This window comes from Lissotriton vulgaris, chromosome 3_1 (assembly GCF_964263255.1).
Source record: "Lissotriton vulgaris chromosome 3_1, aLisVul1.2, whole genome shotgun sequence".
Lineage (NCBI taxonomy): Eukaryota > Metazoa > Chordata > Amphibia > Caudata > Salamandridae > Lissotriton > Lissotriton vulgaris.
In genome coordinates, this window is record NC_141689.1 from 252090357 (window position 1) to 252113042 (window position 22686).

General features: G+C 45.0%; 1 protein-coding gene across 1 annotated transcript in view; it reads right to left on the minus strand.

Moving 5' to 3' along the window:
• ACAA2 (acetyl-CoA acyltransferase 2) overlaps positions 1-21822 on the minus strand; it is a 111649-nt gene extending 89827 nt beyond the window's left edge. The window contains exons 1-2 of the mRNA XM_086960376.1: positions 21684-21822; positions 16005-16171 (exon numbers count right to left, since the gene is read on the minus strand). Coding sequence (XP_086816502.1) covers positions 16005-16171; positions 21684-21699 — 183 coding nt within the window. The 5' untranslated portion in view covers positions 21700-21822. The remainder of the gene's footprint in view (positions 1-16004; positions 16172-21683) is intronic.
• Positions 21823-22686: the final 864 nt, after the last annotated feature.

A 22686-nucleotide genomic window follows, 5' to 3' on the forward strand; every position in this document is an offset into this window, starting at 1 on the left:
TTGGGCTTGGCCCAACAGCAGGAGGTCAGAATCCTGTTTGTGGTCAGCAGCAGCCCTAGGTTGCTGTCAGGCTCTGTAAGATCGGTCCAGGGAGCATGAAGGGCTTCCTAGAGGGGCCCTATTGTGGATGGAATCATACCTCAAACTCCAGATACGGTGATGGGGTATGATTCCAACATGTTTGATACCAAACATGCCCAGGTTCGTTCCAGCCAGTTGAGAGAGGGTCATCGCGTAATGAGGCCTCTCTACCATAATGGCTGATTCACTTACAAAGTCTTGAGACTGGGATTCGGGGTTTGTAGGGGTGGTCTGCTCAGCTCATGAGAGGGCCAACCTCACACTCGGAACCGTACAACCTGTCTTTGGGACTGAAAGGCCTGCTAGAGGGGTGACATAGGTTTCAAGTGCAGTGATGTATGATATAAGAGAACTTGTATCTCTCGGGAGAGGTGCATGCACCAACTCACACAGGCCGCAGTCACAGGCCCGTAGTTGAAGTTTGGAGGGTCACACATGGGTGGCATAATACATGCTGCAGCCCATAGGGGATCCTTGGGGTGCCCAGGCCCTAAGAACCTTAGTACCATTAACTAGGGACTTACAAGAGTGCCCCAGTACCCAAACAGGAATGTACCAAGGTACTCACCATAACCAATTTAGGGAGGAAACACAGTGACGGGGTCCCGATTAGCAGGATCCCAGTCAGACTAGTCAGAAAACAGTAGATGACCAGCAAAAAGTGGGGGTAACCATGAAAGCAGATCCTATATTCCTACACAGCCCCTCCCACCCAAACGTAAGGAGATGAGACTAACCTTGCCCAGTTGAGTCTTCATTTTCTAAGTGGAAAATTCTGGAGAGTCCATATGCGTTGGCATGGTAACTCCCAGGTCTATTTTCCACTGTATAGACCATCCCCTGTAGAGAAATAGACCACCTCAAAAATTTGGGGTTTTCACTCTTCATCTGTTCAAGCCATAGGAGGTGCTCATGGTCTGTCTGAACAATGAAGTGAGTACCAAACAGGTATGGCCTCAACTTCTTCAGAGTCTAGACCACAGCAAAGGCCTCCCTCCCTTTAGCTGACCAATGTTTCTCCCTAGGGGTCAACCTTCTGCTGATAAAAGCAGGGTTGTGGAATTCCCACAGCCCAGGACATATTGTTTAGGGTCAAGAGCAACAAGTTTTCATGTGTATTTTGTCATTGGGACAAGTAGGCCCAACCCCCCGCAGCACAAACCCTCTGGCTGCAAGTTTGCAGTACCACATTATGGATCAGGGAAGGGCAAAGTCTGCTGTTAAGGTAATATTTTTGTGTATACGTTAATGCTGTTCAAACTTGTATTCATGGTTGATTATTTTAAAGTCTTTATTATTAGGGGGATTGCTCTAAGTAAATGTTGTAATAAGCTCTCACTGCACTACTGACAGTGGTTCTAGAATAAAAATGTGTACACTCGTTTCCAAAGTTTAGCAATATGAGGCTCTGCATAATTCTCCCAGAATGCTCTCTGCTTTGATGCAAATATTTGAAGAGCTTGAAAGGAAGATTCAGGATTCTTTGCTTTCGAAATGAAATGTTCATAACAAAATGACAGCAGGAAAAAAAACATTTTCCTAAAATACTGTAAAATGTCAGGTACTATTTCTTTGCAGCATCATTTAGTAACATGTTGATGCATGCAAGTATTTCCACAAAACATTGAGAATTGAACATCAGTGTAACCAGTTTCAATAAGATTATGGAAAACAAAAATAAACAAGCATTGGCAAAGCCAATAGGTCTGAAACTGATGAACAGCTTTTTAGTTTTGTCAATGTGTGACTTGTTTTGGCATGGTTTTTGTAAAACCTTACTGGTGTGGGAACTGCCGGGTCCTCGCCATTATAACAAACATTGAAAAAAAGCAAAAATAGTTTTTGGGTCTCAAAAAGCACACACTGCCACAGTAGTTACTGGCACTGAACAAACCTACTTTGTGTGTCAATATGCTCCTTGTAAAGAGCACAATGCTGTCCGATGATATATGTACTTGTATTAAGTGAAGCTATAGGGCTTTCGTGAATTCCCACAAATTTATAGAAGTAGGACAAGAAATAATACTCCTAGAAAATATTTCTGAACTGCATTTTAGCATGAGCAACTATGCATGTGTAGATTTGCTCATGCGGAATTCAGAGTTTGCAGGTTCACTTTTCCTCCAACCACTTTCTTCCCAACTCTGGAAGAAGGCTTACGTCTGCCATTGTCAGGAGTAAATTTCCAACATCTCTCAGTATGGGAAAATAATAGAACAGAGGTGTTGAAACCCTTAAAACATGCAAGTTGTAGGTTTGCACAGACTCAGAAAGGGCATTCTAACCCTGGAACTATTGCTTACCACTACCTTCAGCCCCAGTATGTGGATCTGCGGAAACGCAACATAAGGGGATTGCAAGTATTCAAACACTACTATGGTATGAGCCCTGGCATAATCAGAGAGGCTATATCAGAGGTCTTATATAATGAGATTGCTGCCATAATTTGTCACTGCATCTTTTCGATCTCTGTCCTGATGCAGTCCCTGGCATGGTCAGGCTGTCAGTAGATTTTACTCTTGACAGGCAAGCTGTCACCTGTGTCCACTTCATGGGTACACCAGGTGGTTTGACTGGGTGTCGGGGAGAACATATGTCTGTACTGATTGAAGACTTGCCTCCAATCCGCTTGCTGCTGGTCAGTGAGGCTGCTTGCCAAGGCTACTCCACCTACTGACCCATCATTAGGGTTCTGGGAGGAGATCAGGGAGATGATCACTCTCTTCTACCTGTCTCTCATCAGTTGCCATGAGCAGGCTCATGTCAGCCCTGTCCACAAAAGATTTCAGGTGGTTCACAAGAAGTACCCTATGGGGACATCTTGGGGTACCTAGGCTCACCAAGTAGGTGACCTCACCTTTTTGTTCAAGGATAGTGTGGGGCCACTCCAATTGTCTAGGAGAGCTGCTGGAGCCACAGACTCCAACACCCACACTTTCTGGACTGGCTGGTAAACAGCCAAGACAGCCTTTTGGTCATGGCAAGCTTTTTGAAGTTCTTGGGTGGCCTCCAGGTTTTTACTTGCCTTCTTCATATATTCAGCTATACGTGAGCGCAGGCCAAGGACATAGTCCACAGTATCTTTGTTAAAGAGGTATGAGAGGTTGTTCCCATCCTTCCTTAACCAGACATAAGGGAACCCTAACTGGATGCCTAAACTAAAGTTCAAATGGGCTGTAACCAACCCCCTTTTGTGAGACCTCTCTGTAGGCAAAGAGAAGGCTGGGTAACAATACATCCCATTTTTAGCTGAGCTTTACTGGGAGCCCCATTATCATACCTTTGAGGGTCTTGTTGAACCTTTCAACAAGCCCACTGCATTGTGGATAGTCGGGTGTGATAAACATCTAGTTTACTCCACACTCTTTCCACATTGCAGTGAATTAACTTGCCATGAAGTTAGTACCTCTGTCAGTTAGGACCTCCTTAGGTAAGCCCACCCTGGAAAAGATTCCCAGGAGGGCCCTGGCCACTACAGGAGCTGTAGTGGTTCCAAGGGAAATGGCCTCTGGGTACCTAGTGGCATGGTCCACCGCCACTAGTATGTAACTGTGCCACCACTGGTAAGCAACTGTGCCCAGGTGCAGTTGGAGGGTACAAGGGACCAACAATGTCAATCCCTACCTGTTAGATTTTGGGGTCTCTAGTTGGCACAGGTAGGTACGTGTGACAATTAGGGACCCTCTCCTCTAGTCAGGATATGGGGATTACACTCCTAAAATAATCCCTGCTCACCCCCTTAGTAGCTTGGCACGAGCAGCAAGGCCTTATCTCAGAGGCGTTGTAAGAAGCAGTTGTGACCACATACAGTAACCCAGTGACAACACTACAAATGGACACCATACAGGTTTTATACCACAAGACCATAAACAACAAAAATACACACTATGATTACTTTAAGATGGTAGATTTAAGCTTAGTTCAGTTTAGTTGTTAGATGCGACCCTCTGCATCAATGTACCTTAGTTTGCGTTGCGCTTCGACGACAAGCAATGTCGCAACGATGGGAAATGCGGCAAAGTTCAGATACAAAGAAATAAAGACTCAAAGATCTTCCAGATGCGGCACGCTTCTTGGGGATGCAAGAATTTCTCGGTTCGATGCGTGGACTGCAGCAGCGACACCCTTACGATGAGACGACAACAGCTCCAGCGGCGACACTAGTCTCCCACGATGCATGAAGCATCCGCTCGATGCGACAACTACAGAGGCGACATTCAAGATGAGACGGCAGCTGCTCAGACGGAGGCGCGCTTCTCAGGATGAGAGGTGCTCTTGGTCGAGGCGGTGCAATGCGACAGTCCAAGCGCAGACACCACGGAGCTGCGACGGCAGGCACAGCGACAGCAACACGCTCAGACTTCGGTGCGAGATTCTTCTCCTGATGCGGTGCAGTGCGACAACTACAGCGGCGACATCCTCCTTCGGAGTTGCGACGGCACCAGCAGACACGGCGACACGCTTCCTCTTGGTTGCGGCACGCTACCCTCCAATACAGTGCAGTGCGGCAGTTCCAGCGCCGAAACCCTCCTTCGCAGTTGCGACGGCAGACAGAGACGGCGACACGCTTCTTCTCATTGAGTCACGCTTCTATCTCCTTGCACTTCCAAAACAACTCTGGGGAGCTGGGGGTTGAAGTCTGTTGTCCCTGAGACTTCAGCAGGAGGCAAGCTCTTTACCAAGCCCTTGGAGATCCTTCACAAGTTGAAAGCAAAGTACACAAAGTTCCTTTCTCCTTCCTTTGGCAGTAAGGCAACCACTGCAGGCCAATCTCCCAAGCAGCACTTCAGCTTGGGAATAGTCTCTCCTCAGTAAAGGTTTCTTCTTGTAGTCCAAAGTGATCTAATTTCATGGGATCAGGGTCCCAATATTTATACCCCAAAATCCTTTGTTCTCCGAGGGGAGAGGGGCCTTTGCCCAGTCCAAACCAGTTCTGAAGCACTCTGTTTACCAGACTTCTCATTCCCTTTCACAGTGCAGGGCAGGCACATCAGACGCCCCATAGGAGATGGAGCCAGCATTGTGGAAGGCAAGTACAGTCCTGGAGCACTTTGCTTACAGGACTCCTTCTCTTCTTTCAGTGTGCAGGGCAGAGACATCAGCCGCTCCCCAGGGGGTGGAGCCAGCATTGTGGAAGACAGGCACAGCCCTATTCAAGGATTCAAGGTTCAGGTGCAACTCCTCCCTCCCATCTAGATGCAGATCTCTCGATTCACCACTGGGTGACTCAGCCTGTCTTTTGGAATCCCCCAGCCCTGTCACTCACAAAACCAGACAAAGGAATACACAACGTAGTAGAGGCAGGTTTGAATGGTTAGACAAGCAATACCTACTTTCTAAAAGTGGTATTTGCAAACACAGAATATTAAAATAAACTTCACTAAAAGATGTATTTTATTAATCTGAGTTCAGCCATACTAAACTCAAATTTCTACCATGTTCTCTGAGACAGTTAGGAGTATAAAATGTAATAACTAACAGCCCATTCTGGCCTATGGAGAACAGGTAGCCTTACAATAGTGAAAAATGGCTGTAATTCACTATTCGGACATGCCACACATATCAGGGCTTGTCCTACCTTATACCTACAATGCACCCTGCCCTTGGGCCTACCATAGGGGCGACATATGAAGAAAAGGAAAGGTTTAGGGACTGGCAAGTGGGTGCACTTGCCCGATCAGCATGACAGTACCAGACTGCACGCAAGCTCTGCAATGGCAGACCTTAGACACATTTTACAAGGCTGCTTCTGTGTGTGGCACAACCAGTGCTGCAAGCCCACCAGCAGCATTTGTATTTGCACGCCCTGGGCACACTCAGTGCACTAGACTAGGGTCTGACAAGTAAACCAAATAGCCAAACATGGAACCACTGATTATTACATCAATTTACAATAGGGAGCACTTGCACTGTGGCACTGGATAGCAGTGGCAGAGTGCCTAAAGCATCTAACACAAGCAAAAATACATGAGGCAATAGCAAAAATGGAAGGGAGACCCACGCCAATGGTGGCAGGTCTAACACTACCCTTTCAAAGGAAACCCCAAAAACTGGAAGTGGAATTAAAATGGACATTTGTAGTGCCATCTGACTTTACCACTGACTTGGCAAGTGACACAGGAGTGACAAAACTCCTTGGTGTCTTCAGGCATATGGGGACAGTGAAAGTGAGGGACAAGTCTGTCCCAACTCCTGCTTTGCCCTAAGTGTCCTGCTAGGGGAATATCATGTGCTAGGGAGAAGAGAAATCCCCTGAAAGTCTGTGGAATTACCAACCTCCTGGTAGCCCCAGGTTTGGAGTCTCTACTATCAGAATACAGGAGTCCTTCTTCCCAATATATCCTATTGGACCAACTGATCTTTCCTGCTCTCTCAGTAGCATCTAAGGGGTTCAAGAGAGGGGCAGACCTGCTGCTCCAAACTCAAGTCTGCCCTGGAAGGGCCCCAGCCTCAAGAACTCTGCCTGGTCCGGCCCAAGTTCCTTTGGGACAGTTCCTCCACAGGGGCTGAGATCATCTCCCTCAGGAGGTTGATCTTTACTGTGAGTTTGAGAGGAGGGCACTTCCTTACCCTTCCTACTCCTTCTCTTAGGAGGAACCTGGTCCATTTTTCCAGGATCCAGAGCTCCCTCCGTGCGGAGTTGTTTAGCCTGAGCCCTAGTGACAGCAAATACACTGGCAGAAATGCCCATCATTTCTGCATAAGTCCCGAACTCTACTTCAGCCCAGGCTGAAGTTTCCAAACCATTGCCCAACAGACAATCCACATTTCGGTCCTGGTCCCCCTCCCCAGCTGAGGTTCACAACTGCCAAGGGATGATCAGTCCTGACACTGCTAGATTGGCGATTTGTCCAGGTATGATCTGTTCAGGGGACATAAGTTTCTCTGTCACCATAGTGACACTGACCCCTGTGGCCCTGTGAGCCATGAATTCTTAACCATTGATCAAAGGCGGTTGCCTGTACTTGCCAAAGTTAGTGGGACTTACTATTAAGGTGGCATGGTCTATGCCACCATCAAAGACTAGAGCAGCCTGAGCTGGAGTCCTGATTAAGTCAGAACCCACCTCAGAACCCAAGGTGAACCCCACTAATCCCTTGGTTGCTGTACTACAACTTGTACTGGTGCTAGGGGAGCAGGCATCTTATTGGCAGTGGTAGTAGGAGTTTCAGTGGCCTTTTGACAATCAGCATCCATTGTCCAATGGGCTTTTGCCTTTCTTGGAGGTTTGGGACACACTCTCAGATGCAGGGTCTCGGGGCCTTAGGAAGACTCTTTCTTGTCTTTATTTTTGTCCTCACCCTTATCCTGAGATTTAGAAGAATCCTGCTTCTTTTGGTCACCCCCACCAGTGTTCTTCTACTTAACCCTGGTGCTTACCCATTAGTCGGCCTTTTTTCCCCAATTCTTGAGGAGCGGTCAGATCAGAGTCCACCGGTTACTGGTGCAAAAGTTGATTCCATCAGTTATTAAGGGTATGCTCCCTTATGATGAAATTATACAGTTCCTCATAGTCCTGTACCTTGCTTCCATGAAGCCAGCCCTCGAGACGCTTAATAGCACCATCGGCAAAATCAACGCAGTCCTGAGTGTTTGCTCTCTGGGTATCTTTGAACTTAATCCTGTATTGTTCCTTGGTTAAGCCAAACCGCTCTATGAGAGCAGCTTTCAAGACAGTGTAGTTATCAGCATCCTCTTCTCTGACAGTGAGGAGCTTATCTCGTCCTTTGTTAGCAAAGGAGAGGCACAGGATAGCTGTGCACTGTCCTGGATGGACCTTCTGTACTTAGCAGGCCCTCTCTAAAGTAGTGATCCATTTATGGGTGTCATCCCCCTCCTGGTAAGAAGGGACGTTCCTAGTGCCAAAGGAGGGTTTCATGGTCCTAGGGACACTGGGGCTGCCACCATGGGACTCTAGTGCCAAATAATTACTAGCCTTCTGTACTTCTAGGGCCTCCTTGTCAAAGGCCAACTGTTCCTTCCTGTGCCTGAGTCTCAGTTTTTCCAAGCGGATCCTTTGGTATTCCCTATCTATGGAGTCATTCCTCTTGTTAAGAAATAGATGTACCTAGAGACGTTTGAGGCAATGGACTCTGCAGAGGAGGAACCAATCCTCCTTTGCCTACCCTGAACCCTCCCAGGTGGGATAAAGGGGAGGCCTACTTCTAGGGACACCCTCAGTGCCACCTGCACTATCCTCTCGGGGATCTGAGTTCTCCAGGGGGGGGGGGGTGGGTCTTTAGACTCCTCTTGGTTATGGTCAGTCTCTAGGTCAAAGGGGGGGTTCCCCTCCTGAGCCCTCGTCTGTCCCCTGCCCACCCACTTGGTACTGCTCCTCTGATCCACCAGCTATCTGGAGGTCATCTTGCAGTAACATCTCTAAAAGGTGCTGAGTACTAGGGCTTTTCCTGGTCTTTACTTTCCTAGTGGAACACAGGGCTCTCAATTCCTGGAAGGTGAAGCCACTGTACCTAGAAGGCAGAGAGCCACAGGCTTCTTAAACTAAATACATACTAGGTGTAGTGTGGTGCTGCACCTACCTAACCTAGTGGGAACTAAACTTCCTAAGATTAGAAAAAGGGTGTGCTAGGCCCTTAACTACCAATCTGTAAATTCAGTATAACTTACTTGTCTAAAAATTATTATATGTGCCTAAATGTTAGTGATGGTTTTTGAATTAGACCACACCCTGATTAGCTGGTAAACCGGTACAAGCTTGAATCCCAACCACTGCACACCAATGTGGGAGGCTGGCTTAGTATATCAATCAATCAATCAAGGCATTTATAGAGCGCACTACTCAACCGTGAGGGTCTCTAGGCACTAAGGGGCGGGGTCAGCTATTGGTCGAACAGCCAGGTCTTGAGACATCTACCGAAGGTCAGCAGGTCCACGGTCTGCCGCAGATGGGCGGGGAAGGTGTTCCATGTCTTTGTGGCGAGGTGAGAGAAGGACCTGCCGCCGGTGGTCGTTCGACGAATGCGTGGGACGGTGGCGAGGTCAGCGGAGCGGAGCTGGCGGTTCGGGGTGTAGAAGGACAGTTGTTCATGAAGGTGTGCTGGTCCGGCGTTGTGGAGTGCTATGTGAGTGTGGGTGAGGAGTTTGAAGGTGATCCTCTTGTTGATCGAGAGCCAATGCAGATCTCTTAGGTAGTGAGGTGGCTGTGGCGGGGGAGTTCGAGGATGAGGCGTGCTGAGGCGTTCTGTATAGGTTGGAGTCTTTTCTAGAGTGTGGTCGTGGTTCCTGCGTAGAGGGCGTTGCCGTAGTCCAGTCTGCTGCTGACGAGTAGTTGGGTGACTGTTCTCCTGGTTTCAGTGGGGATCCATCTGTAGTCTTTGTGGAGCATACCGAGGGTGTTGAAGCAGGAGGAGGGGACCGCTTTAACTTGCTGGGTCATAGCGAGCGTTGAGTCCAGAATGAACCCCAGAGTGGTGCGTTGTTAGTGGGCAGCTCCCAGAGAGGTGGCCCACCAGGAGTCGTCCCATGCGGAGGGGTGGCTCTGAGGATGAGGACCTCCATCTTGTCTGAGTTCAATTTTAGTCGATTGGTCTTCATCAGTCTGCGACGGCCCTCATTCCCTTGTGGAGGTTGGATTTGGCGACGGCTGTGTATTTGGTGAGGGAGAAATCAGCTGTGTGTCGTCAGCGTTTGAGACGATGTCGAGGTGGTGCGCTCTGACTATGTTGGCGAGCGGTGCCATGTAGATGTTGAAAAGGGTCGGACTGAGGGATGAACCTTGGGGTACGCCGCAGGTGATCGTGGTGGCTTTGGATCGAAACAGGGGAGGCGGACTCTCTGGGTTCTGGCTCAATGCATTGGGTGTCTTGCATTAAAAAACGTGGCATGAGGAAACAGTGACTCCTGTGTTTCTTGAAAAGCGAAAGAACCATGTAAATGGATTGAAGAAAAAAATGGAGTAAGAATAAGATAAGAAGAAGATAAACACTATCGGTTGAAATTTGAAATAAACAATGAACTGATTACAAATTTGATTCATTAACCACATGGCTGCTGCAGAGTTTCCCCTGCTGTGCTGCAGGCCCTTAAATCCCATTGTTCATGACGAGCTCAGCTCGTCATAAGCACAGGAGCAGTGTACTGCATGACGAGCTGAGCTCGTCATGAGCATGGAAGGGGTTAAATTCATTACAATACGTTGTGCAGCTACGGGGACAGAAAGGTGTTCTCTTTGGGTTTTGACTAATTTGCGACGCAAATGGGCGGAGCGCTGAATAGCTAGCACGCCGAAAACGATAAAAATGGACTCTATGAAGCATTGTCGAAATAAAGGAATGAATAGTTTAAAGTGAAGGTGTGCATTTCTCCAATATTTACATTGAATGAACTTTCACCGCCCAAAACGGAATAGGTGCACCCAGGATGATATGCAGAGTGCTACGAATACAAGGAGCAGAGTGATTAAGATCGTGAACACAGCAGTCACGCTCCCCTGCCAGACTCGAGTATATTTTAAAATTATAAAATTCTACATTGAGACTTTTTAATGTGTTCATTGAAAGAGTGGCTTATGCTGTTGTGGGACAATGTAATCTAAGGAATACGTCTTGGTGGTGTTGTAATATGTATGATTACGTTCCAAAAACTGAAGTTGAGTTAGACGCCAACAACAAGGGTGGGTTATCAAGGTATGCGCAGAGAGGGTTTATGGTCAATGGAGTTTCATTGCAGAGGCATTAGGAGAAGAAAGACAGTGTAGCTTTAATTCACGTAGTTGATCACGTGGCATGCGAGAACAAGTTAATGCAGCTGACGAGTGCAGGGTGCTTAAGGCGAGCGTTTTCGACCAACCAGTTATGTTTGTGTCGATTTGAAGAGTGGGAACAAAATGGAACTTGTCCGCAGGACGGAATTGTAATCAAGGGAATCATGACAGGATTGTGCCAGCAACTATCGGATTCAAGTTTTAAAAAATGAAAGCCACGGTAAGCACGTAAAGATTACTAGTAGTACTGAATTGAGCGCATTGGTTTAGGGGACAATAGAACACTTTGGTATCGCACTAGTGCACAGCAATGTTGGGAGAAGAGATAATAAAGAGTCTAGTAGTGAAGAGTTTGGAATTAATCATGTTAATGAAGATGTCAGCACTGTCATGTGTAGACGTTGTACAACAGAGCTAGGAAGTAGACGACAGTTTGCCACTGTAAATGATATAAATCACAATAATGCAGAACAATGAATTGATGTAGATTAATTCTTTTTATACTTTAGAATCCCCCGAAGAAGGGATTATTCCCGAAATGCATTGGGTCTCTTGCATTAAAAAACGTGGCATGAGGAAACAGTGACTCCAGTGTCTCTTGAAAAGCGAAAGAACCATGTAAATGGTTAGAATGGATTGAAGAAAAAAATGGAGTAAGAATAAGATAAGAAGACAAACACTATCGGTTGAAATTTGGGATAAACAATGAACTGATTACGAATTTGATTCATTAAATTCATTACAATAGGTTGTGCAGCTACGGGGACAGAAAGGTGTTCTCTTTGGGTTTTGACTCATTCTGGGAGTACCCACGTTGGAGCTTTGGGTAGTTTAGTCATTTTAATTGGAGCAAGCAGTAGGAGGGCGGATGGGGAGGCGAGTGTATTGTGAACTTTTGTGACTGCCAATCTTTCTCAGTCCAGAGGCTTTTAATGAGTGTTGGAGGCAGCTAGTACATTTGCCCCAGCCTGTTAGGGTGCAGGTGGGAGCATCCAGTGTGCTCTTTTGTCCATAGTGATGGTACGGACTCTGGTGCTGGGCCATGGCTAGGTGGGGTGTGGTGGTGGGTGTGGGTCTCTCCTCTCCCTCCCCCCCATCCTTGCTAGTCACCGCCTTACTCTGCAGACTGTGTGTATGTATTGGTGTAGCTGGCAGGCGGATGTGGTGTACCTGGAAAATGGACACACATCACCAGTGGCCTTGAAACAGTGACACTTGGCACCTCCTCACACTGCTGCCAGAGTCCAACCTTTGCCACAGGTCTGTGTACACAGTAAATTTGCTCAGCAACAACCGCGCATTTGGAAAGCTGACAGTATGTTTTTAAGGCTTCTTGGACTGTCAACTTGGTCTTGGAATACCACCCCCAGAGTTTGCGCAAAGCTGCTCTGAACTGATGGCATCTTTTTAGCAAACGCCTACCTCGGGAGCAGGGTGTCTAATATACTACATTAAAATCCCATTACCAAAAGGCTATAAGAAACAAGGCACCGCTTGGGGCCCAGTAGAGCTAACCGCAGCTTTTTAGCATATTTTATCTGTAGAAAAAAAAATGTATGTTACATTAATGTTTAAATACTGTACAAAAGAAAACACAGTAACGCTTGCAGTTAAAATAAAAAAGTCTTCATAAAAATAAAGCACTGTCATTTATTAAAAAGTACTATGTCTAACATATTGTATTATTACTATAATATATTAATAAAACGAAAAATGCACAAAATACATTAATATGGCGAAACCGATTGGCGTGGTCAATGCTTGTTATGCCTGGTGCCCACTTTGAAGTGGCAGATGCTTCTGAAGTTTCCTTCTACAGAGGTGTCTGGAATTTCCTGCCTCCCTGCCATGGTCTCAGTCTGTCTGGGAGAACAACAGGCTAGCCATGACAGGCCATTCCAAAAAATGACAGGTCATGTCATACTATAGAATAACATACCATACTATAGAACGACAAGTCATACCATACGACCGGCCATACCATCCCATACAAGGACACGCCATCCATGCTGTGAAAAGTGCTCCCGCTCCTTCCATTTTCTGCCAGAATACTCATGGTCCAGGCACTGATCCTTTCTCGGCTACACTATGCCAATGCCCTCTACTTGGGCGCTCCATGTGACACTATTACTAAACTACAGACGGTTAAAAACTTTGCAGCACATCCGCCTCTGAGGATTCCGAAAAGCCAATCGGCTAAGCCTGCCCTCGCTACTCTTCACTAGTTTCCTGCTAATTAGAGAATTGAGTTTAAGGCTTTGTGTATTGTACACAAGACATTAGCAGGAAGGGGACCTCCCATTAACAGCTCCGTGATTCTGCCTTATTGTTCAAACAAAGACCTGCGCACAGACAATCAGTACCTGGTTACAGTCCCTAAAATAAAAAGATCTAGTATTGGAGGCAGTCTCTTTTCTTATAATGCAGCCAGGCTGTGGAACTCTCTCTCCCTTTATGTCTGTCTCGAGGTTAATCACGTAGCCTTCCGGAAACTGCTTAAAACTTTTATTTTTCCCTAATGCCACCCGGAGTTCTATGAATGATTCGCTCAGTGCTGGGATACCTCCGGGTAGCTATGTGCTTAAGAAATACTTTAGTCATTCATTCATTCATTCATACAATACCATATGTTACTATACAATGACAGACCACACTATACTATAAAAGGCCATACCATCCCATCCCATACAATGGCAGGTCATATCATACCATACTAAACTATGACAAATCATATCATACCATACGATAGGCCATAACATACCATACCTTACAACCATAGGCCATAAAATTAAAAACAACAGGCTATACATACCATGTCTTACTATACAATGACGGGCCATACCACAATGACATACCATACTATAAATGGCAGGCCATATTATACCAAACTATACAATGACAGACCATAACTACCATTCCATGACAGGCCACACATACCATGGCTTACTATACAATGACAGGCCATACCATACTATAGTATTGCAGGCCTTACCACACCATACAATGACAGGCCTTACCACAGACATACCATATAATGACAGCCCATACCATCCAATACGACAGGCCATACTATACCACCCTATACATAGACGACATACCATACTATATAATGATAGGCCAGGTCCTACCATGCTTGCTTTACCACACAAGGACATGCCATACCATCCCATACCATGCAATGACAAGCCATACATACTATATAATGTACAGGCCATACATACAATATAATGGCAGACCAGGCCATACCATACCGTACTATACAATGACAGGCCATACCATACAATGATAGGCCATACATATTATATAATGTACAGGTCATACATAATATATAATGGCATGTCATACCATACCGTACTATAAAATGACATGCCATACCATACATTGACAGGCGGTACTGTACTACATTGTGACGGGCCATACCATACTAAACAATGACAGACCATATCATGCCATGCCATACTAAACTATCCAATAACAGGCCATACCATACCATACAGATACAGGCCATACCGTACAATACAATGACACAGAAAGGCCAATCTCCATCATACCATACATGAACAGCCCATACCATGCTATACAATAACAAGCCATAAAATACTATACTCTATCCTACCATAGAAAATGCATCATACAATTATAATATGATATGTATAATATTATGATATACAGTATAAAAACCCTTTTGTACAAACTGGCTAAAAAAACAGTGAAAATGCCAATAGATCATGCGCAGGCCAGAATTATTGGCTTTGTCAATGCATGTTCCCTTAGCGACCCACTTCTCTACCACTGTTATGTCTTAATGAGGCTGCCTGCAGAGGGCATGCTTTTATTATTTTTTTGAAACAACATATTGCTTTATCTGATGCATCACATCTCCTTTTCGCCCACCGTGTTGCTTACTTAGCACCTTGCTTCTGTTTCTAAACACCGTGAATGTTACCTTTTCACCATTGTTTCTTTCTGCAGGATGTTCATCCCCTGATGGTACTCTTATGAAATCTTTGGCATAGCGGCGCTTCCTGATGATCTGGCTGCCCATATGTAAAGCGTGGTGTACACTTTTTAAACACCACATTACCGTTGAAGTCATTGTATGTCTTACTCATCCACCTTGCTATGTTGTGAAGGAGAGGTTACTATTTCTTTATTTATGTGAAATATTGCTGCACTTTGTGTCTTTTGCCTTATTTAGCCACCTAACTTCTGAGTACATGTTTACTCCAAGACAGGCCTACAAGGTTGCTGGCCTCTGTTTCACCATCATAAAGTGGCTAAGAAAAATCCTGTGGATGTTGCCTTCCGCTACCCAAAAGACCGTAGTCAATGCCCTTATAACTTCTCGGCTTGACTACGGCAACATCCTGTACCTTGGTTCAAATCAGGCAGTAATCAGGCGACTGCAACTGCACAAAATTCAGCCGCCAGACTACTATGCAATATCCCTAAATCCTCTAGTGTATCCAAACACCTGAGGGAACTGCATTGGCTCAGGGTTAAGAACCGGATCAGGTTCAAGGCTCTGAGCTATATGTTCAGGATTAAAGCTGGTACGGCGCCAAAATATCTTCAAGCATTGGCCAGCCCTTACTTTCCTAATCGAAATTTACGCTAACAATCTACAGCTACTTTCTGTGTGCCCAGGTTTAAACTAGCAAGAATGGGTGGGAGGTCCTTCTCACACCTGGGACCCACCCTCTGGAATACACTCCCTCCCCACATCCGCAAGGAGGAGAATTACGCCATGTTCAGAAGAAGCATAAAGACCTGGTTGTTTGAGAAATAAATCCTTGCTTGTTTCATTTGATTACACCTATCCTGTCTTGTGTCTTAGCGCCGGGAAACCCTTTTTGGGTAGCTGTGCGCCTTACAAATGTATAAAATAAAATATAAATAATAAATATTGTTAAGGATACACACAAATAGGTTAACTATCGTTATTCCCTTGGCATTGTTTCTGGAGGCATTCATATTGTCTTAGAGATTAGCCATCATACAAAGAGGTTTGACTAATTTGTCCCATTGTTTATAGATACCGTACTCCAATAATCTTGGGGTCAATGGCTCACCCTTCTCACACTCCTCAATGTGAGGGGCTTCACTACACCCCCTATTGGTTTGCGATACACAAATACCTTTCCTTACATTCTTACAAAAAGCACTTACAACAATAAAAAATGCAATGCTATGTACCTACCTGCATCACATTACCAACAATAACACTGTCCACTATTTCTGGAGCCACGTTGCCAGCAGACAGTGCAGCTTTTGCAGCAATTGTGGCTAAGTCGGTGGCTGTGTGGTCTTTCAGAGCTCCTCCATAAGCCCCAAAGGGTGTCCGTTTGGCAGATACAATAAAAACACCTTTAAAGAAAGACCAGCTAATCATTAGGTTTGGAAATTCGCACGCGTAGATCTATATATACACATTTTCAGTCTCATCTGAAACAGACTTCTATAGTCAACATAAAAACGTAAAGCCACATTTCAATGCATTGTTAAACTACATTACCCAGCACACCAGCTAGTGGGCGTCTAATTAAAAGCACTAAATAGATCGAACGTGAAATAATGTACAATTTGTAAAGCATGTAGCGTAAAAGATTATTTAATGTTACAAGTACAGATCACGGTTAGAACCATTTCTTGAGAATGAAAAGGTAAAGATCGTATTAACCTAAAAGCAATGAAAATTAAGTGTATTAGAACTCCTTCCCCCAATAATTACTCATTTCCCAAAAGTTGTGCTATACAAATAACGGAATCATTTAAGACAAATCTCTGTGCCTACGAAAAAACTAAAATTGTTAAACTAAAAACTGCCAATATGTCCCAAATGTAAATTGCCCCAACTTTGCGGGATCCCCCTGCACAATTAGTGAGGGATTGCACATGGCAAGAACTGAACGCCCTCCTAAACACCCATGGCCTAACATTCACACTGGACCTGCTCGCTAATACCCTTGATTCTCCTGTGCCCCGACCTATAAAGGTAGGGGTTGCTCAACATTCATTGATTTCATATTTGTGTCTTTCTACTTGAGGTGGTTTATATCCTTTTTTAACATTCATTACAGCCCATTTAGTGACCACAACCCTCTGACCTTAGCGCCCCAGGGATCCGAACCGCACCACAAAGGATAAATGGGGGCACGATCTCTATTATTGACCAAGGAAGGCGCTTATGGTACTCACAAGTGATGTTACCGCTTTAAACAACAACAAGTTTCGAACAAGACAGTAGGAGCTCTTGACCTGTTTAGACCTGCAAGCCCAGGGGAAAGAAACTATCCAGGCATTTATTGCTATTGCACAATCAGTTGCTTGTTTGGTAACAGTCCCAGTAGCCTACACCTGCGCGGAAGTCTCGAGATGATTTGATAGCGAGTGCTCCCGGGTTCTCAGAGGACTTAAGAGGGCATTGAAACAGACCCCACCAGATAGATCCTGGATAGCGGTCTACCGTAGTAACTATAAGTGGGCCACCAAGGGGCGGAAGCGCTTACTGCAAAAACTTGGGAAGATCGAGCAAAGGACTGCACCCTTTTCTGGAGGGTCATAAATAACCCCTGTTTTACAGAAACAGATAAACCGGAGCTAAGTCACAACATTCCCCCAGAGCAATGGAAGGCCCACTTTGAGGCAGTTTATAATTATGGTCAAAGTGAGTCACCTTCACATGACCTAAATCCCTCCATAGATCTGAACCCATTACTTTTACTCTGGATGAGGTTAGATTGGGAAGTGAGGGACTGTCCCAGAATAAAAGCCCCGGGACCTGATGGGATTCCCCTTGACCTCTTTTGTCACAATACAAAGGTATGGGCACCACTCCTTGCCAGGGTTTTAAATGCGGCAGCAGCAACAGTTATGGCCACATCATGGTCTACTGCCACAATTGCCCCGATTTTTAAGAAGGGAGATGGGGGCAATCCCCATTGTTACTGCCCCACATATCTTATTGATGCCACAGTGAAAGCCCTTGGCCGGGTCCTACTCAACGGGCTGTCAATTTGGCCGGACTATAACAGAATATTTTCGTGGGTTTCGTGTAAGAAAATCTACCACAGATCAGTGCCTTAATCTCTACCTTTTAATCACAAAATACACAATAGCTAAACCTGGCTCGTTGTTCCTGGGCTTCATGGACCTCACCTCGGCCTTTGACCGGGTGAACCGTAGCAAATTTTGGAAACTGCTTAGAGACCTTGTGGTTGATCCGGCGATATTTAATGACCCTACATTCTAACACTACAGCCGTAGTCAGATATACCCAGGAAGGGAATATCACTGAACATTTTAAATGTTCAAGTGGGGTTCAACAAGGATGTATATTAGCTCCTTTTTTATTCACACTATTTATTAACAGCCTTGATTCATTTTTGACGGCCCTACAGGCCGACACCCCTAAGACAGGTACGAGACCGTTCTCAGTCTTGTTGTATGCAGACCACGCGGTACTACTTGCATGTACGCCAAGGGGCTTGCAGGTTTTACTTGACAGGTTTGTGTCTTAAAGAAAAAGATGGATCTATCACTGAATCTTTCCAAATCATATATCATGGAAATCAGCCAACATGGCAGTAGACAACACTTACAAGGAATATACACACAATTTAGCGAAAGTCCCGGCCTTCTCTTACCTGGGCATTTTATTTGATCAAGAATTCAAGTTTAAACAACTACAGGAAGGAAAGCATTTACAAATGACCAGATCAACTGGAGCAGTCGCAAATTATGCTCACAGACTGGGCACTTGGTCACCGGGGATAATTTTTAAGTTATATATTTCCTTCTATAGTTCTCTAAGGCCCTATATGGCAGTATGGTATGGGGTATATGGCGGCCTATAAACTAAAAACCACAGAAAACAAATATTTTAGGCGTATTCTGAAAGTACCCTCATAATCGATACATGAAGAATTAGGGACTACGTACATTATGGATTTGGTAGCTGTTAAACCGCTTTTATGTTTGGGGAAGATCTAGCATAATGAAGGGGTAGGTTTTAACAGACTAGTAATCCAGGACTGCCTCTCACTTCATCAAACGCTAAAACTCCCATGGTTAAAATACATTAAGGACCTCTTCACCGCCTTAGGTAGAGCAGTTATGTTCTCCAGACACGACAAAGTGAAGCCTCAGGATAAGGACATTATCAAAGAGTTCTTTTTTAAACATGCCGTGGCTCACCGAAGGAACAATGAGCTTAGAAAAACCATGGTCAGAGTGTACACCCTAGTAAAGTCTGTGCAGGACATGGAGCCTTATTTATCGCTTTTAACAATTGCGCACAATAGATTTTTAATCACTATTTTGGACTGAATCAACTTCACTACTTACTGGCCTTGCCCTCTGGCTTTGCCCCACATATAGAAGATAGGGGTCCCTGCGGCTGCAACAATAGGTCTCCACAGGATACCCATCACTTTGTCTTTGACTGTAAATATTTTACGCACCCCAGAGAACTGTTACTTAAAAGGACTTTTAAAAGAACTTAGATTTAGGCATGCCCGTGTTGCCCTATGGTTTTTACTACTTTTACCAAATGCCTACACACCTTTCTGTGTCACAAACTTTTTAAGATCTGTCTTAAGGTCTAGAAATACTAGAGGTGATAGGAGCTCACAAGACAAGTTGCGAGTTTGCACATTGCTATGCTACTATAAATGTAATGAACTGTTGTGGATTATTGTGGACTATCTGTGCTGTTCCACTGTGTTTAGTAACCCCTGACCATGGTTTGCGTGATTCAGTTTTAATGTTACAAATGTTTTTAGGTAGCCCAATGACGTAAAGAACACAGCCATGATCAAAGACAAAATGGCCACCTTGCGAATTTGCGCATTTGGTCGATATGTAGCCAACTAATGAATCTGATGCTGCTTTTTAAACTGTCTTTTTATGGCTGTACTTACTGCCGAATAAAGATTTTTATTAAGTGAAATCGTTTCTTGACAGCGATTCATATTTTTATTTAAAATTTGTTTTCACTTAGTAACGTCCTTAATTCGGGGCTTTACATAAAATGCTGACGCAGGAGTATTTTAGAATATGCCTTTCGATGGAGACATTCATATTTTCTAAAAACTTATATTTAATTAAAAACAGCAATATTTCTGCAGGCATTGCTTAATCATTAACAGTAGTTGCGTACTTTAGAAAATGCATATTTGCCTTACAAGCCCCAAAGCCCTCTGCACCTCAGGTGGTGCGGGCAATAGCTGGTGCAGTACTGCGATTGCTGCCTGAACGAAAACAGTCCAAGTACGAGATTACGGAGACTTCAAGGATGCGGATATGATGGATTGGTCTTGCAGGCTGATTCAAATTTGTCCTCTTACAACATAGCCAGAGATGTTAAAGAGCAACCACTGGCACTGTAATGTACTTAACACCTACACTGCACAGGCTGACAGACTAGCGTTAACCAAACTTTGCTACAAACCATAGGGATCCACAAACACAATATTTAAAAAAAACACACTTGAAGTCTCTGCTGCTCGCTAGTGGATCTTTGGGGCAGCACTTACTCCCTTCTTCCCCCATTCACCAGGGCGTGGGGGGCAAGGCAGCACAGAATGAGTAGGAGGGATCTGCCCAGCTGGCACTTGAACAGTGGGACCAAAGGCTTCAGGTGGAAGGTGCTCACTTCGAACTAATTCATACACACCAGACTAAAGTTGACAATATAAGCAGCCCCCACATTGTCCGTATCTCAAACCCAGCAGTCCTTGGTCAATAACAGCACCCTATGACAATGCCCTGAGCAAAAGCCCTTCCCCAGCCAGGGTCTAGCACCTCTCCTTCCGCTCCGAGGCTACACCTTGCTACTATGGGTGGCACTCATGCCTGCCCTGGACTGCAAGTGCTATGTCCGCCCTCTGCTAACCCCATGCAACCCCATAGCCTGCTCCCAGTGCCCCTGTTGTAAGGCATTTCAAGGACTTGCGCTTCACGGCTATAACACTGTGTTACCAGTATGGGTGGGCCAACCAAAGGCACATGATTCTCTGGGGGAGGGGGGGGGGGGGGATTGGGGGGGGGCACGCCCTTTTAACCTTATGGCACACTCAATTAGTTGCTTTGAACCGAGATGACCACTTGGTGCCAAGCGTTTTCCGGACTCAGCGGTTTGGTTACCACCCACGTTAGGGGTTTGTCGCAGACCCCTTACTGGTCTGGCTGCACCTCCCCAACCAGCCTGCCATATCACTTATAATACACACATTTGTGATGGAGTAACTTGTCCGCCAAACTCTTAATCAGGCCTTTAGTCTTTATTATTGTATTTCTGCAAATTGCTCTTATTTTGTTCCAAAAATGAAACAAAACATCAAAACGTCATCTCTGAAAGTTATACCTGCAACCTAGCAATACCCAATATCCATTAATCCCATCACCTGCATGGACTCAAGTACCCCCCCAACCCAAACCCCCCAATGATCACACCTAACTCCTAATTATTAAATCCACTCAAAGAAACTGGAGTAGATGTAAGTAATGGCTTCCTTAACAAAAACAAAAAAAAATACCAAAAACCAATGGATTAAACACAATCTTTGGGTTACGGAGCCGCGTACTGCCCGGCACAAACCACTTCAACACTTTCTTGGTTTACGATTACTGGTGGCAGTGTGAGAACCGACAGCCTGTATTCACATGCAGAATAAAGGATCGCGTTGTCGGAAGTTGCACAAATCACGGCGGGGTTAGAATGGTCTGGCTCACTTCACTGTACTGTACACATGTGAGGTTAACGAAGATGCAGGTACAAGAAAGAGGTAAATATTCACTGACAGCCTGCACGCTGTCAGTATAGTCCTTTACTCCACCGACTGCCTGGTGGGTAGGGTGCAGATTCAGGAGTCTTTACCTCTGAGGAGAGCCATGGCGTCGTTGCTGCTTCTTTGAGTCTCACTACGAACGAAGGTAGACGAGAACAGTCTGCACTGTGCAAAGTGTCCAAAGCAGCGTGTACAGAGGGACTTCAATCTCCTCCCTCCCTTGTGCCTCCCTGTGGGGAGCGCACAAGTCACGCCCACAGGCTCTGCGGCGCGACCGCCATCTTGAAACGGAGAGGGCAAAGTAGCAGACAAACGAAGGTTCGTTGTCGAAACTCAATATCAGAATGTTGTCTGTTTTCTAATAGAAAGTTTTATACATATTCATTTTAGTAATAAATGTTCTACTCTAAAACGAATTTGAATTCTTGAAAAAAATTGACGAGAATAAATAAAAAGTAGTTGTAAACGAATATACATAATACGTTGCGATTTGTAAAAATGTTAATTTCTTACTTAGTGAGACTGTTCTCAAAACTGTCTCGACATCCTAAAGGGCGTCGTCTTTTAGAGCTGTTTCCCAAGGCGCATCCTGTCTTTCTGTGTTGGTAATACAGCTCTAGACCTTTAACCTACTTAACTCAATTCCCATTCCAACAACTCTGACAGCCACAGTGTCCTCGCCCCACTGTCAAAAGCAAAGGTCATTACAAAGACCTCCACGCAGCTCTCTGGGTGACGTTACGGTTACGAGAAATGGTACTTACGATTCGTCAGAATACCTGTTCGTTAAGTTTTCTGTCGATGTTTTTTTGAGCATAGCTACCAAGTGGCTCGGCTTTATTTCTGACACATTGTTCTTTTTAAACGTTTACAGAACTCTTTTCTTTTTTACGCATTCTGTGTAACTGGAAGGGATATCTGATTCTGCACACTACTGATAAAGAGGATTCAAAATTTGCGAAAATTCGTGTCAAGAATTTTCAATTCTATTAAGGACACGGAGGCAAGGATTATGCTTCTCAATTTTCTTTACTGAAAATTCTATGGCAGGACGAAAGCTCTGATTATGCTTTCTCATTTCTTTACCGAAAA